We start from the raw sequence: 14556 nt of genomic DNA, 5'->3' as shown, positions 1-14556 counted from the left end.
AATTCTTTCCTTGGATAGCTGCTTCCTTTTGCAAAGTTAATCATTAGAAACCAAGCGGCAAAAGAAAACAGAATCCAATTTGAAATTACAGTATTGCTCTACACCAGTGCGTGCAATTATATATGTTTGCATATTGACTTTTTTCCGTGAGATATATTTCATGCCTTCATGTTGTTCTTATTCACAATTTTCTATTTAAAAGATTGACATCTGTTTAATGGAATTACGTTTTTTTGCCCATGGATATTAAATTGCAACCAAATTGGGGATTACATTGACAGGTATGTGAATTAGATCTTGAATTAAATCAAAGAGGGTTCCTGTCCGTTAATTTCTTAATTCCATACTTCCAGACTACTGCATTGATAAGGGTGCGTGCTATTGCTGAAATGAGCAAAAGCAGAACATGTGGTTCTAAGTGGGATTTAAAAGATGAACACCAATATTCTCTTGAAAATGTACAAGACATTGCTTGGTCTGTGAAAGCGAGTGTGTCTTCTCATGAAAGAGAATCAGAACATGGATCTTTCTCTCCAGAGGTTGGTAGGAATGGCAATAAATGGTCTGTCATGAAATCTAAGCATGGATCGCCTTCAAAGGAATATTTACATGGAAGCAGAGGTAGCGTAGACAATGATAAAATCAATAGTGATTATGCTAAAAATGGGAAAACTACAACCCTGTCATATGGGGATGACACGTACAGCAAGAAAAAGTCACCCACTCTTGATGAGCGAAGGCAAAAAAATTGCCACAATTCTCCTAAGGGTGATTGGAGCAGGTCTCAAAGGTTTGATTGTCACTCTTGTATCCTTCATTGTTATCATCTTCTTTTTGACAGTTTCCTGGTTGTTACTATTGCATCTATATAACTGATTCCGTCGTACAGTGCTACACCCAATATATTGTTAGTTTGTTAGTAGTTCTTTTATGTTGCTACAAAATTGAGAATCACGTGCTACTTTTTTTGTCTTTCCATTTATGTTGAAATTTTTCTCTATGCTAATTTGCTAAATATTTCAACACTTTTCCCCATTTTTGCTGTTTATTTTCCTGTCAGTTTATTTAAAATCTCGTAATCACTGAGGTTGCATCACACCTTATTTGTTGAACACAATGCTTTTGGACTCTCTTAAGTAGTATCTTGGTTTATGCTTATTTGTCAGGATAAGTGGTATTTTTGTTTCTGTCTTCTATATCTCCTGTTTTCCTGTTGCGTACTTTTGATTTTTAATCCATCCTAATCTTAGTTCTACCAACAGAAGCAGGAGTAGAAGTTGTAGTAGAAGTAGGAGCAGAAGTCCGGCTCATGGCATTAGGCGACAATCGGGAATCCATGAGAGAATCAGAAACGGATCTGGGGTGTCAACTCAAATGTGTAGAGATTTTATGGGTGGGAGATGCAGGAGAGGCAGTCAGTGTCACTTTCTTCACCAAGATATTCAAAGTCATGAGAATGGCTGCGATGATAGGCAAAAGAGGGCTGGTGTTTCAAAATATATTACTCGCAATGATGATAAAGATTACCTTGTTAAGAGTGGAAGATCTACTTATTGCTGTACTGATTATCTGAAAGGAAACTGTCGCAGAGGTGCATCATGTAGATTTACTCATGGTGATGTTTCAGAAGGCTACAGCAGAGGATCAATAAATGAGATAAATAAAGAAAGGGAAAACAAGAGGAACAGAGTTACAGCTCCAGAGCGAGGTGTTGAGCGTGAAGCTCGAAAAAGCAGTGACATACCTTGCAAATACTTTGCTGCTGGAAATTGTCGTAATGGAAACTATTGTAGGTTTTCTCATCATGGTCTGGATAAGCTACAGGATGGTGCAAAACCGACTGATGTTGATACTTCTTTCAATGCGGAGAGATCTTGGAATGCTTCAAAGGGGAGTGATGCTGATGTGCTAAATGATGCCACGAAACCCTGGACTGGTCCTAAATGGAGTGATACAGGTGCCTACTTGGGGGCTACAAAGTTGAACGATGACATAAATGAAAAAGTGGGTGCCTCCAAACCAAATGGTGTTGTGGATTCAAATGATGATATGGAAATGTCTCCCCAGTGGAATTACCGAATCCACTCTTCTGTTAATAAGGAAAAGTCTCATAGTTCAGAGGCCACTCATGTGGGGACATTTTTACCGTCTCATGAAAAGAATATAACTGAAATGGCCTCAGGTCAAGCATGTGATGAGCTTTCTGCTTCTCAGAGAATGTCAACAGAGAAATCTAACTATCAAGTGGACCGCTTGACAATGGGTAGCACTTCTGCGGCATTGCCATGCGACGGCAATGCCGTTAGTAGAAATTCTTCTGTTTCACACATTGATCCAAAATTTTCTACCAACATCCTTCCAACACAAAATTTTGATGATCCTGGGCCAAGTTTAAGTTCTTTACCTCGTTCAAACTTAAATGTAATTGGACAAAGTGAACTGTCAATCCCTTCTAATGAAGTAAATACGGAAGTTCTACAAAATAGTGTGCTGTTTCAAGAGGAGAAACCATGCACCGAACTGCATATTGGGGATAAAAATATATTACATGGTAATTGTGGATCTCTGGCAACTTCGAACATGGTAAGCAATGAACAGAGCACCTAACTTGTTGATTTTTTTTCCTCTTTAGCTCAGTTATTTGGACAGGTGCAACAACTTCCATTACTTCATATCTCTTTTAATGTCCATGATGCAATGCAGGTGACGTCTTGTGCACATTCTGGAGGACCTGCTGAGCCAGATTCCATGCCAACTGTACAGCCAGGTCAAGAAATTTCATTCCCGAAGCAATATGACCCCAGAGCTGATAGCATTGATCCTGCTAAGAAGCAGGATACAAATACTAAGCCTTTGGGATTTTCAGTACATTCTGTTAGTCAGGAAGCAACCAAGGAAAATGGTGTTCTGAAAATCAAGAAAGCTGAAGCAGAGAATAAGAATGGTTTGTCAGAGAACATGGAGGCAGATGATAGGAACGAGGAGGGAAAGAAGAGAAACGATGGTAAAGGGCTTCGTGCATTTAAATTTGCACTTGTCGAGTTTGTCAAGGATCTCCTAAAACCAGCATGGAAGGAAGGTCAAATTGGCAAAGAGGCTTACAAAAGCATTGTAAAGAAAGTTGTTGACAAAGTGATTGCTACAATGCAAGGGACTAATATTCCTACAACACCTGAAAAAATTGATCAATATCTGTCATTCTCGAAACCAAAGCTTAGCAAACTTGTACAGGTGAGAAAAATAACAGACTTTTTGACCTTTCGTTTGTTGTCTTTTCCCTTTCTGCTGAGCATGCTTTTCTGGCCTTGGTTTGCTCCACCATTTGTATGTTTTCAGTGTCGGTCAATAAAATGCTCCATTGTTGAAGTTGATAGACAATCCCTTCTGATAATTTAGTTATTTCTAGGCATAGACTATTCCATTTTATGCATATTTTACTTACCACCCTACAATTTCTTCATTCTGTTGCAGGCATATGTGGAAAAATTCCAGAAGAGCTAAACGAAACAGGGGATCATTATTTTTTGTGATGTTTTATTCATACTTTACATATCAATCTATCTTATCTTTCATTTTTTGTGCCCTTATGCAGCTTCTTAGAATGCTAACCTTTTTGATATCTGTTTGTCTTATTCCTGTGAAGTAGGTAAGCGACTTTTAATTCCCATGTAGATATTTCATTGTTTCTGTATTTGAAGTTTAACTTATGATGTTTCCATTTCCTTCTGCATGTGAGTATTTTTACCAGCTGCTATGATTCAAAATCTAGTATCTGCTTTAAACATTGTCTGTACTTCTAGAATCCAACTTGTGTCTCAGATGTTACATGCCTGAAACTTAGCATTTATATGTTTGTTAGTGCACAGACCATATAAATGTTGCCCCATTGAGATTTATGTTACTAAGGCTTGCTTTGCCTATGTACCACTAGACGTGCATCATGCAATTTCACTGCACTTGTATCTTATGTTACTTGCACTCGGTGTATCACTTATATGTATATGTTGACATGGGTATGTTCAACTTCTTCCGAGTTTTTTCATGTATTCGAAGGATCATTGGAGGATTATATTCTCATATCCATGTTCCAAAGTGTGTCTAACATAGGTGTTAGACAGGAGTACTTTAAGAAAAATGACAAGTCGGAGTAACAAGGCATGAAGAACATAACGATAATGGTCTTTAAGTAGAACACATTTTAGCATATTTTTTTCCTAGTACAGAACAATTGTCGAAACTGTATCTCGGTTGAATAGAACCTGCCGATTACTCTCACTATGTCGTGCTTCAGTATCTATAGTAATATGTTTCCTATTTTGTGACTGTTAGACGATGTTGCTATCCATGCACAGTTGTTTTGTGTGTTTCTATATTGGAATGTGGTACATGCCACGTCATCACTTTAGTAATATTATATATGTCACATCAATAATTAAACACGTGAGAATGACACATCAACAATATGCGTTGACAGCTAGTCGACTAACTATGTTTCCTATTTTGTGATTGTTTGACGATGTTGCTATCCATGCACCGGTTGTTTTGTGTGTTTCTATCTTGGGATGTGATACATGCCATGTCATCACTTTAGTAACATTATATATGTCACATCAATAATTAAACTCGTGAGAATGACACATCAACAATATGCTTTGGCAGCTAGTCAACTAATTATTTTTGACTAATTATTTTCATCTAATAAAGATTATTTTAACAAAATCAGGATGTTGGGGTTAAAACTTAAAATATTCAAAAAAAAGGTGAAAAATAATGATTTGTTCAAATGTTGAGGGTTAATTTTATCTTTATGTGAAAGCAGACGGTGTTGAATGAAATAAGTAAAGATCGAGTTATTTATCATTAATGCCTTGTTTGGTTGGTTATTATGTATTAATAACATGTAGAGCTGGCAAAACAAGCTCGATTATTTAATTTTTTTTATTAATCTAGGTGAGTACAATGTAATATTTATTCAAAGATGACTTTCAACTATTTGATATTGAACGCTTACATCCATATGACATTTCTTATGCTCGAATTCAGAATCTTCAAGAATAACAATATTTTTTACCACTAAGATCGTTCGATTCGTGCCCGATATTAGAACTTTTTTTTATTAAGCTAAGGTGATTAGAAAGTAGTATATATTTTAAAAACTCGACCATTTGATAATAAACGCTCAATCATCCTGCTGCAGTCACTTGTGTTTGAACTCGTGACCTCTAAAAACAACAATTCATGTAACTACTAAGGTGAGTTGATTCATGCCAAATATTAAAACTTGTTCGTGTCATTTGAGTCGATAATAATTTAAATTCGAAAATGTTCAAATACAAAACAACTTTAAATCCTAAAATATTCTTGTAAAAAAAGCTCAAATCTGAAAATTGTCTTGATAATTTTTGACACTGAATTTGAGGTATTACATGAATAGTAACTACAGGTTGGGAAAGTCTAGCTCATTAACAGTGTTGCAATGATTTTTCATTGCCGGACGATTTTTTGAAAAATAATATGAGTCGTGGTAATTTTTTTTGTTTAAGTACTAATTATTAAATGATCTAATAAATTGGAAACTACCTTGGCGTACCGTTACTGCATAATCGAGTGACCAAGAATACTTACCAATACATTGTGCAAGGTCCAGGACCGTCTGACAGGATGGAAAGCAAAGAACCTATCATTAGCAGGGCAAATTGTTTTAGCTAAATCTGTTCTGGCAGCTATTCCGTCTTACGCCATGCAAACTTGTCATTTGCCGAAAGGGACTGCAGATAAATTGAATCGGCTCATTCGTACCTTCATATGGGGCAGTACTGAGGATAGTCGTCGGGTCCATCTTGTTTGTTGGGAGGAAGTGTGCACTCCGTCAATGGCTAGTGGGCTAGGAATCAAGAATCTTTATCGGCAAAACGATGCTTTTATTATGAAGATGGCGTTCCGGTTAGTATCTCGTAAACATGCTTTATGGGTGAGGATCTTAAGAGCTAAGTACAATATGTCTGCGATGGTTCCGGATCAAATCCATAAGGCTGGATGCTCTCAGTTTTGGTGTGGAGTTAGAACGGTATGGGATGAGATTAGGAATGGGATCGTGTGGACTGTGGGGGATGGGTCCTCGGTTGACTTCTGGAAGGATGCGTGGTTGGGAGACTTGGTCCACTAGAAGCTCTGCGAACAGATCCCCATCAGGAGAATGGGAGCTATACATCTGTTAAATTGATGATCGATGCTGATGGCCAGTGAAAATGGAGCGAGCTTCGCAATTTGCTTCATCCTCTTGCCGAGTTGCACCTAGCGACAACAAAACCGCCTCGTTTGCTGGGATATCCAGATGTGTCTGGTTGGCGATGGGAAAAACACAGACGGTTTACTCTTAAAAGTGCATATGAATATGGTATGAGGTTCGCCTTTCAAGAGGGGAATATGGTATGGAAAGTTCTCCATCAATACAGGGATTACCTCGGGTTAAATCGATGTTGTGGCTTATCTGTAAAGGGCGATTTCTTTCTAATGCGGAGGAATGCAAAGACATATAACGTCGGATTCAAGCTGCAAGTTCTGTGGAGCAGTCATTGAAAACTTCCTTATATTTTCCGTGATTGCGTTGTAGTACGACCAACTTGGAATGTGGCAGTGAAACCGGAGAAGTTGAGTGAATTTTATAATATGGAGTTTGAAGATTGGATTGTGATTAATATCAATGATGGGGATTATCAGCCGAGCTCGGTTGAGAACTGGGATTTACTGTTCGGGATCATTCTTTGGTGTTTATGGACGCATCGAAATAAGTTAATTTTTGAGCCGGAGACTGTCTTCTTCGAAAGTGTTCTAGCTAAAGGGAAAAGAATGTTGGTTGAAGGTGTCGAGTCAGGGGAGTAGCCAGCCTGCAAATCAAAATGTGAAGTGGACGCCACCACCGGTTAGGTATAATAAACTCAATACTGATGGTGCTCTTAGTTCGGACATTGGGAGAACCACTTGTGGAGGACTGATTCGAGACCATTTAGGAGGATCGGTGCCGGGTTTTTCCAAGAATATTGGTTGCTGCTTAGTTTTAGAATCGGAGCTCTGGGGCATCGATGAGGGTTTGAACATGGCTTGGGATTTAGATATGAGGAAGATGATAGTGGAAGTGGATAGCAAGGAGGCGCTTGCGGTGGTTAACGGTGATCCAAGGTATCTTGGCGTGTCCTCGCTTGTTCCTCATATTTTCGAGCTACTGCAGAAAGATTGGGAGCTGGTTTTCAAGTTTGTTCCCCGTGAGGCTAATAATGCAGCCGATCATCTTGCTAAATTAGCTTGGAATCTCCCTGTTGGTCTTCACAGATTTTCGTCTCCCCCTCCGAGTGTTGCAGCTATGATCGTTATGAGGATGAAAGCTGATGGACTGTGCATGGTGTAAATAGGTTTGGGTTGGTGCTGTAATTTGAGTTGTTGCCTTTCTATTAAAAAAATATCTAATATTAATATGATAAAATTTTAAGTACTAATGATTAAATGATCTAATACTAATATGATAAAATTTTATTACTAATAAAATATTTATTTAAAAAACAATATTTTTTATGAAATTTAAAAATGAGATCAAAAATCGCACATGTAAGAGATAATTAGTACTCTCACAATATTCAAACTGTCTAACTAAACATATAGTATCTAAAATTTTAAAAATTATAAATTCAGAACTAACTATTTAAATATGATCTTTAAAAAACATTTGTACTAATCTGATGAATTTTATGAAAGTAATTTTAGGCCTCCCAAAATTATTGAATAAAGTGTTAACCCGTCACATCATTTTATATGTTTGAATAATATTATTAAAAATGGCAGGTATATAATTAATGAGAAGTCAGAAAAAACGATGTTAGTGAGGCTTTTGTTAAAAATAATTTAAGATAAAATAACTTCATTGACAAAAAATACCTTATAATATACGATTTTAATCAATTTTTTTAGGATTTGCCAAAATGACCAACTAAATCACAATGCGATCGATAATTCGCAACGCGATCTCCGGTATCGCAAATCAGTTTCCAGATTCGCAACGCGAACTTCGACTATCGCAATGCGAACTTGGACTATAGCAATGCGATAGTCGACTATCGCAATACGAATATGTAAATCGCAATGCGATAGTCGACTATCGCAATGCGAACTTGGACTATTGTAATGCAAACTTGGACTATCGCAATGCGAACTTGGACTATCGCAATGCGAACTTGGACTATCGCAATGCGAATATGTAAATCGCAATGCGAATATGTAAATCGCAATGCGATAGTCGAAGTTCGCAATGCGATAGTCGAAGTTCGCATTGCGATAGTCGAAGTTCGCGTTGCGATAGTCCAAGTTCGCATTGCGATAGTCGACTATCGCATTGCGATTTACATATTCACATTGCGATAGTCCAAGTTCGCACTGCGATTTATTCCAAATTCGTTGCGATAGTCCAAAATCGCAACGACTGGTGGTGGTATTGCATTTGTTTCTTAAGAATTTTCTCTAAAAAGATAGTATTCGCGCGGACGTGTCGAAGACACGTATAACCACGACCACGACCACGACCACGACCCCGACCCCGACCCGACCCGACCCGAGACGAGACGGCGGCGTCGGCGACGGCGCGCGAGAGTCTCCCTTGTTCTCTATCACTCAACAAGGAAGTGGGAAAGCCAAGCCTTAAATACCATTCCCAATAGTGTTTCCAATACTATGTGGGATTGAGCATTACCAACACTTGTTCCCAATACTATGTGGGATTGAGCCTTAAATAGTGATATTATTTTTGAATGTTTTGCTTAAAATTGCAATAATCGCGATTGATTGTAGATTGATTTTTAATTATGAAATATTTAATCGTATAATACTAATGCAATTGGTTGCTGATTCAGTTGTTTTAAGGTGCATGATTGTTAATTGTTTCCTGAATAATCACATTGTATTGGAAACAAGTGTTGGTAATGCTCAATCCCACATAGTATTGGAAACACTCTTGGGAATGGTATTTAAGGCTTGGCTTTCCCACTTCCTTGTTGAGTGGTAGAGAACAAGGGGGACTCTCGCGCGCCACCGCCGCCTCCGTCCTTCTCGTCTCGTGGTCGTGGTCGTGGTCGTGGTCGTGGTAATACGTGTCTTCGACACGTCCGCGCGAATACTATCTTTTTAGAGAAAATTCTTAAAAAACAAATGCAATACCACCAGTCGTTGCGATTTTGGACTATCGCAACGAATTTGGAATAAATCGCAACGCGAACTTGGACTATCGCAATGCGAATATGTAAATCGCAATGCGATAGTCGACTATCGCAATGCGAACTTGGACTATCGCAACGCGAACTTCGACTATCGCAATGCGAACTTGGACTATTGCAATGCGAACTTCGACTATCGCATTGCGATTTACATATTCGCATTGCGATAGTCCAAGTTCGCGTTGCGATAGTCGACTATCGCATTGCGATTTACATATTCTCATTGCGATAGTCCAAGTTCGTATTGCGATAGTCCAAGTTCGCATTGCGATAGTCAAAGTTCACGTTGCAAATATGGAAACTGATTTGCGATACCGGAGATCGCGTTATGAATTATCGATTGCATTGCGATTTAGTTGGTCATTTTGGCAAATCCAAAAAAAGTTGGTTAAAATCGTATATTATAAGGCATTTTTGGTCAATGAGGTTATTTTCTCATAATTTAATAATCAAAATAGAAAAAAATTCGATGACTAATGATACATTTTATTATATATTATTAATAACTAAAAAAATGTGTGCTTCATTTCCAAGCCGGCAATTATTAAAAAATAGTTCATTATTGATGTGAGGTCTTGATATGATCCTGTTGTGTGCCACAATCATATATATTGTTGTCCGATCTTGATTTTAGCAAGAATTTCGGTAATGCTTTGCTTGAACTCTGAAATAGCATGAGTAATATGAAGTAAATTGAAAGATGTAAGAATGATAATGGAAGAAGGAACGTTTGATACAATGGTTTAATGTTGATGGAAAAGTGTTGTGGTTGTGGTGGATTGAAAATGAAAGATAAGAGGTGTAGGAAGAAAGAGTGTTGGCATGGACTAAGGGGGTTTGTAAAAAAAAATAGATTATGACCCTCTAATTATATGGAGTTAGGAACCAACAATATAAAATAATGGAAACGAAGTGATAGTAGGTGGAACATGACACACTAGCTATAGAAGAGCTAGGAACCAATGCTATAAGCAAATGAGATGGATGAAGACTACAAGACTAACTTGAAGCCGATAAAGTTCAACCAAAAGAACTAGAATGAAAGCAAACTCTCAAAGATATTTTATAAATCAAGTTGTTTGTTTTATAATGAAAGGAAGGTGCCTATTTACAGTGTTAATAGCCTGAATATTAAAGGTTTTCACAAAAAAGATGAATGTTTCATCTTAATGGTGATGAATGCTCATAAATGCTTTGTTTTTTCCTTCTCTGTTTATGACTGGATATTCTAAAGTATCCGAGATGATTTTGGACTTAATTTAGGTTGAATATAGACATAATTTCGTCCAAAGGGAGGAAGACACTTGAACTTCCTTGGCTTGCTCACTTATGAAGGAATGGAGGATGATTGTGAACACTTGATGTATGTAGACACTTAAGTGTCCAAAAGGGGAGTGTCTCTTGATAATCCAGGCTTATCTTAAAGACATTTAACCTTCTTGAATGTCATAAAGATATGTCTTATGTCTCCATGTAGAATGTGAAAAGCCTCCAAAAGATGATAAAGATAGTCTTGATTGCATGTGCCCTTGTATAATTTAAATGGTCTTCAAAAGAGTGATAAAGAATAACTTAATTTGCTCTTAATGCATCCCATTCATAGATTGGAAGAATGAATGTATGTTGGACATCCATGCACTTGAATGAGTGAATTTGGAGAGTCATTTGAATGTTCAAGCCTTCCTTGCATGCATTTCCCGTAATGAAATTCCAGCATGCACTATCTTCAGTAAATTAATCATATCTCAAGCCCCCGTTATTGAATTGATGTGATTCAAAAGGATTTGGAAATATAAGAGATAGAGGAATAATTTTCAACTGATTTCGGGAACCAAACACATCTGTATCACATCCAAAAACAGAAAACAAACTGACTGGAATTCTATAATTTGTTGTGATTGTTCATCTCCCTTCAAGCACCTATACACAAACACAAGAAAATGTTCATGCTAACATGAAATTAAAATTAAACATGACATGCAAAATATTAAAGGAGCTAGTTTAATTAATGAACTAGTTTAATTAGTAAACTAGCTTTATTGAATAAATCAACATACTTAATGAAATGCCTTTCATAACCCTACATGGTTTAATGAACTTAATTAAAGCACATGCTTGAATGAAGTAGCATGTTATTTATTCATGAAAATTAATGTCATGCGCTTAAATACTCATGCAGATTCATGCACAAGTAAAACATGAAATCCTCCCTTAAACTTGGTTGTTCATTCTTCACATCCCAGCCTTAAGTATGATAGTGGAGGATCTTCTTTTGGATTGAAAAAGGCTTTCAAAAAGATGAACTTGGTTTGAAATTCCCAAATTAAGCTCGAATAAGCTTCTTGAAGTTTCTCAAATGTAAATAGCTTACCTCGATCAAACGTTCTTAAGGAGAATGCAGAAAATTATGTAAGGCGAATAGTCGGGATCACATCATTCCCTCCCTCTTTAAGGAGATTCATCCTCGAATTGAAAAATATTGATAAAATAACGAACTTTATTGGCAAAACAACATTTTCCATAGGTAGAATAATTAAGTTTAGTTCTTCGTCCTTGAATTAGGTTCTTCCCCAAATTGTAAACATCATTGTTGAAATATTCTTCATCACCAAGTAAAAAGAAGTCTTTTCCATAGATGGAGTAGTCCTTTTGAACTCCTCGCATTGTCTTGCCAACTTCCTAAAATGAAACAAAACCATTAACAAATTTTGGGACATTAATAGACAAATTTTTCACCTTTTGTTGGAATGTGACTTCTGGCTCTTGTTTTATGGCCTTAAGAATTTGTTCTCCATCGATCAATCATTCCAATTTGAATGGTTGAATATTCTTTTTTGCCACTTAAAATTGATCCACCAAAGTCTCATGTGTGATGCAAATGATCATAGGTTTATTGGATTTTGAAAAATCTCATTCGGTGGAAAATATGATCTTATTTGCCTCTTTGTGTTCCGAAACATCTTCGGATGTGATTTTCCCTTGCCTTTACTTATACTAGAAACAATTTCATAGTTATTAGTAAAAGAAAATAGGGAATGATTGGACTTACTTATTTCTTCTATGACCTATTTTTTCTACTCATCCTTAGTGGTAACCTTTCCTTTAGCTTTAGGAATTACAGTGCTACAGTTAAGAAATTGGCTCATAATGTTTTCTCTTCCCAAGCACCGATAACATTGAATTTCTTTTGAAGTTATTATTCCACAATCCTATGACAATGAAAAAGCAAGAATAGAAGAAGAATAGTTAAAGTTGTTAGTGCAAAATAAAACCTGACACTCTCTCTTTTGCACAAATAATTTCTTCTTCAAGTTATTCTTTTCACATTCATCTTCTTTTTGAATTTATTTTTCTTCCTCGTATTATTCTTTTTCAACTTGTTCATTTTTAACTCCAACTTGTTTTTCTTCCACAACCTCACTTTCAATCCATTCACTTTCAACTATATTTGTTTATTCTTCTTCAAAATGGCATTCTTTGGTTTGCTCTTGTAATTGTGTTTCTTTCACAAAATTGTCAAAACATTCTTGAAGGCAAGCTAGACTTTTTTTTATTGAAAGATGCAAAACTCTATAATCATTCTGCGTTGAACTTCTAACATTGCTTCTTGATTAGAAATTGGAATATTCCTTATAAGATCTTCTGCTCCAATTGGATCCAAAATTAGAAAAAGTATGAGTGTCACATCTCCTCTTTACTTTCCTTTTGACCTTCGATGGGGATGTTTTTGAATAAAAAGGTCTTTCGATCATTCACTCCAATTTCTTTGAGATTGGGTCAATATAATTTTTGAGCAAACTCCTCATCTCTCGTGTTATGGCTTGCATTTGAAAATCTGGTGCACCACCATCATTTTGTGTGTCACCTTGTCTTGAAATATGAGAATAGTCTCTATAGTGGCGAGACATAGTTAGTAATAAAAAGAAAATTAAACCTTGCCAACACAAAACCCTTGATGTGCACTCTTGTCTTTTACCAATCTTGCTTGCTTTTTAAGTCTTTGATAGAAATCCCTCAAAGCATGACCATGAATCTTTTGGATTTAGATGAAACAAATAGTTAAAGAAAGGTAGATATGTGTAAGAAATAGGTTGGCTACAAGAAACAAGAAAAGCAAATATGTGAAAAAATAAGTTGAATAGGTAATTGTATAGATGAAATGAGAATGAATAAATCATTTTTTAAAGATGAAAAGAATACTCCATCCCTCTTTAAAATGTACTTCTTCAAGTTTCTCGAACGTAAACAACTTACCTCGATCAAACGGTCTTAAGGAGTTTGTAGAAAATGATATAAGGCGCATAACGGAGATCACATCAAGTCTTGAATTACATGCAAAGAATTTGTTTCATTATTAAAATCCCACAAATCATACCTATATTTTAGAAGATAATGGGGAAAATGAAAGGGCGAAGTTTTTGGATAATTTAAAATATTTAATATAAGGATGGAGACTTGTGGGAAATGCATGATATGAATAAAGATGGAAACTTGTAGAAAGTGACTATTAGTTTTTGAAATTTGAGGTTTTTGTATTAACGGTGTGAGAGGTTGATTTGGTTGATTATTTTTAGGATGTTATGAATTTGGGGAAGATAAAGAAATTAAACAAATCAAAGGAAAAAGTTAAATGAGAATGGATTAGTAAGGATTATCATGAATTACATTTATATAATATCAAAATAATTCAGGTTAATGTTTTTAGAACTAAGATTGTTGATGACAACAAGTTTTTTCTTATAGTTGACGGTTCATCCATTTTGGTTTGGGTGGAGAGATGTCGTAGGTGAATGAATAATCGTTGATTGATATTTTTTGTGTGAAAGAAGTGATCATAAGGAAGAAGATGAAGACGGGGATTAATGTAGGGGTTCGTACTTTTCTAGTATTTGTTGGATGTATTTATAATGACCTTTAGTATTTGTGTTAGTTGTATGACCATTATGACTATTTGTAGGTTATGGGCTAGATAGATTTGTTTATTAGAATTTGAATTTCATTCTAGCATACCACATGGGTGTGTCAGAGCTCTTTTTTATACATTTTAGCATGTATAATGTATAATGGGAATGTAGGCTACTCTGAGGCTTTAGTGGGTGGAAATCTTATTATTCAACGAGTTTGATTTAACAAAGACTTGGAGGTTTTCGAAGGCTATCTCTGGAAGTATAATAAGTTATCCCCCATTAGTCGAGGGGACTTCCATAAAGTGACTTAACTTGAGATTCATAGTAGACAATATAGTTACATTTTCTCAATTTTTTGAGTGTTTTATGTTGGGAACAAAGGGTTCTCATTG

General features: G+C 36.2%; 1 protein-coding gene across 1 annotated transcript; it reads left to right on the top strand.

Moving 5' to 3' along the window:
• The first annotated feature begins 294 nt into the window (after positions 1–294).
• Positions 295–3728, top strand: LOC120152857 (zinc finger CCCH domain-containing protein 55-like). Its single transcript, XM_039164969.1, has 4 exons — positions 295–790; positions 1263–2583; positions 2704–3231; positions 3472–3728. Exons 1-4 carry the CDS (start codon positions 390–392, stop codon positions 3499–3501), a joined length of 2280 nt encoding a protein of 759 aa, XP_039020900.1. The 5' UTR covers positions 295–389; the 3' UTR covers positions 3502–3728.
• The last annotated feature ends 10828 nt before the right edge of the window (positions 3729–14556 follow it).

The sequence above is a fragment of the Hibiscus syriacus genome, unplaced genomic scaffold, assembly GCF_006381635.1.
Source record: "Hibiscus syriacus cultivar Baekdansim isolate YM2019G1 unplaced genomic scaffold, ASM638163v2 tig00111095_pilon, whole genome shotgun sequence".
Taxonomy (NCBI): domain Eukaryota; kingdom Viridiplantae; phylum Streptophyta; class Magnoliopsida; order Malvales; family Malvaceae; genus Hibiscus; species Hibiscus syriacus.
Note: the sequence above shows the minus strand (reverse complement) of the source record. Positions and strands in the feature narration are given on the sequence as shown.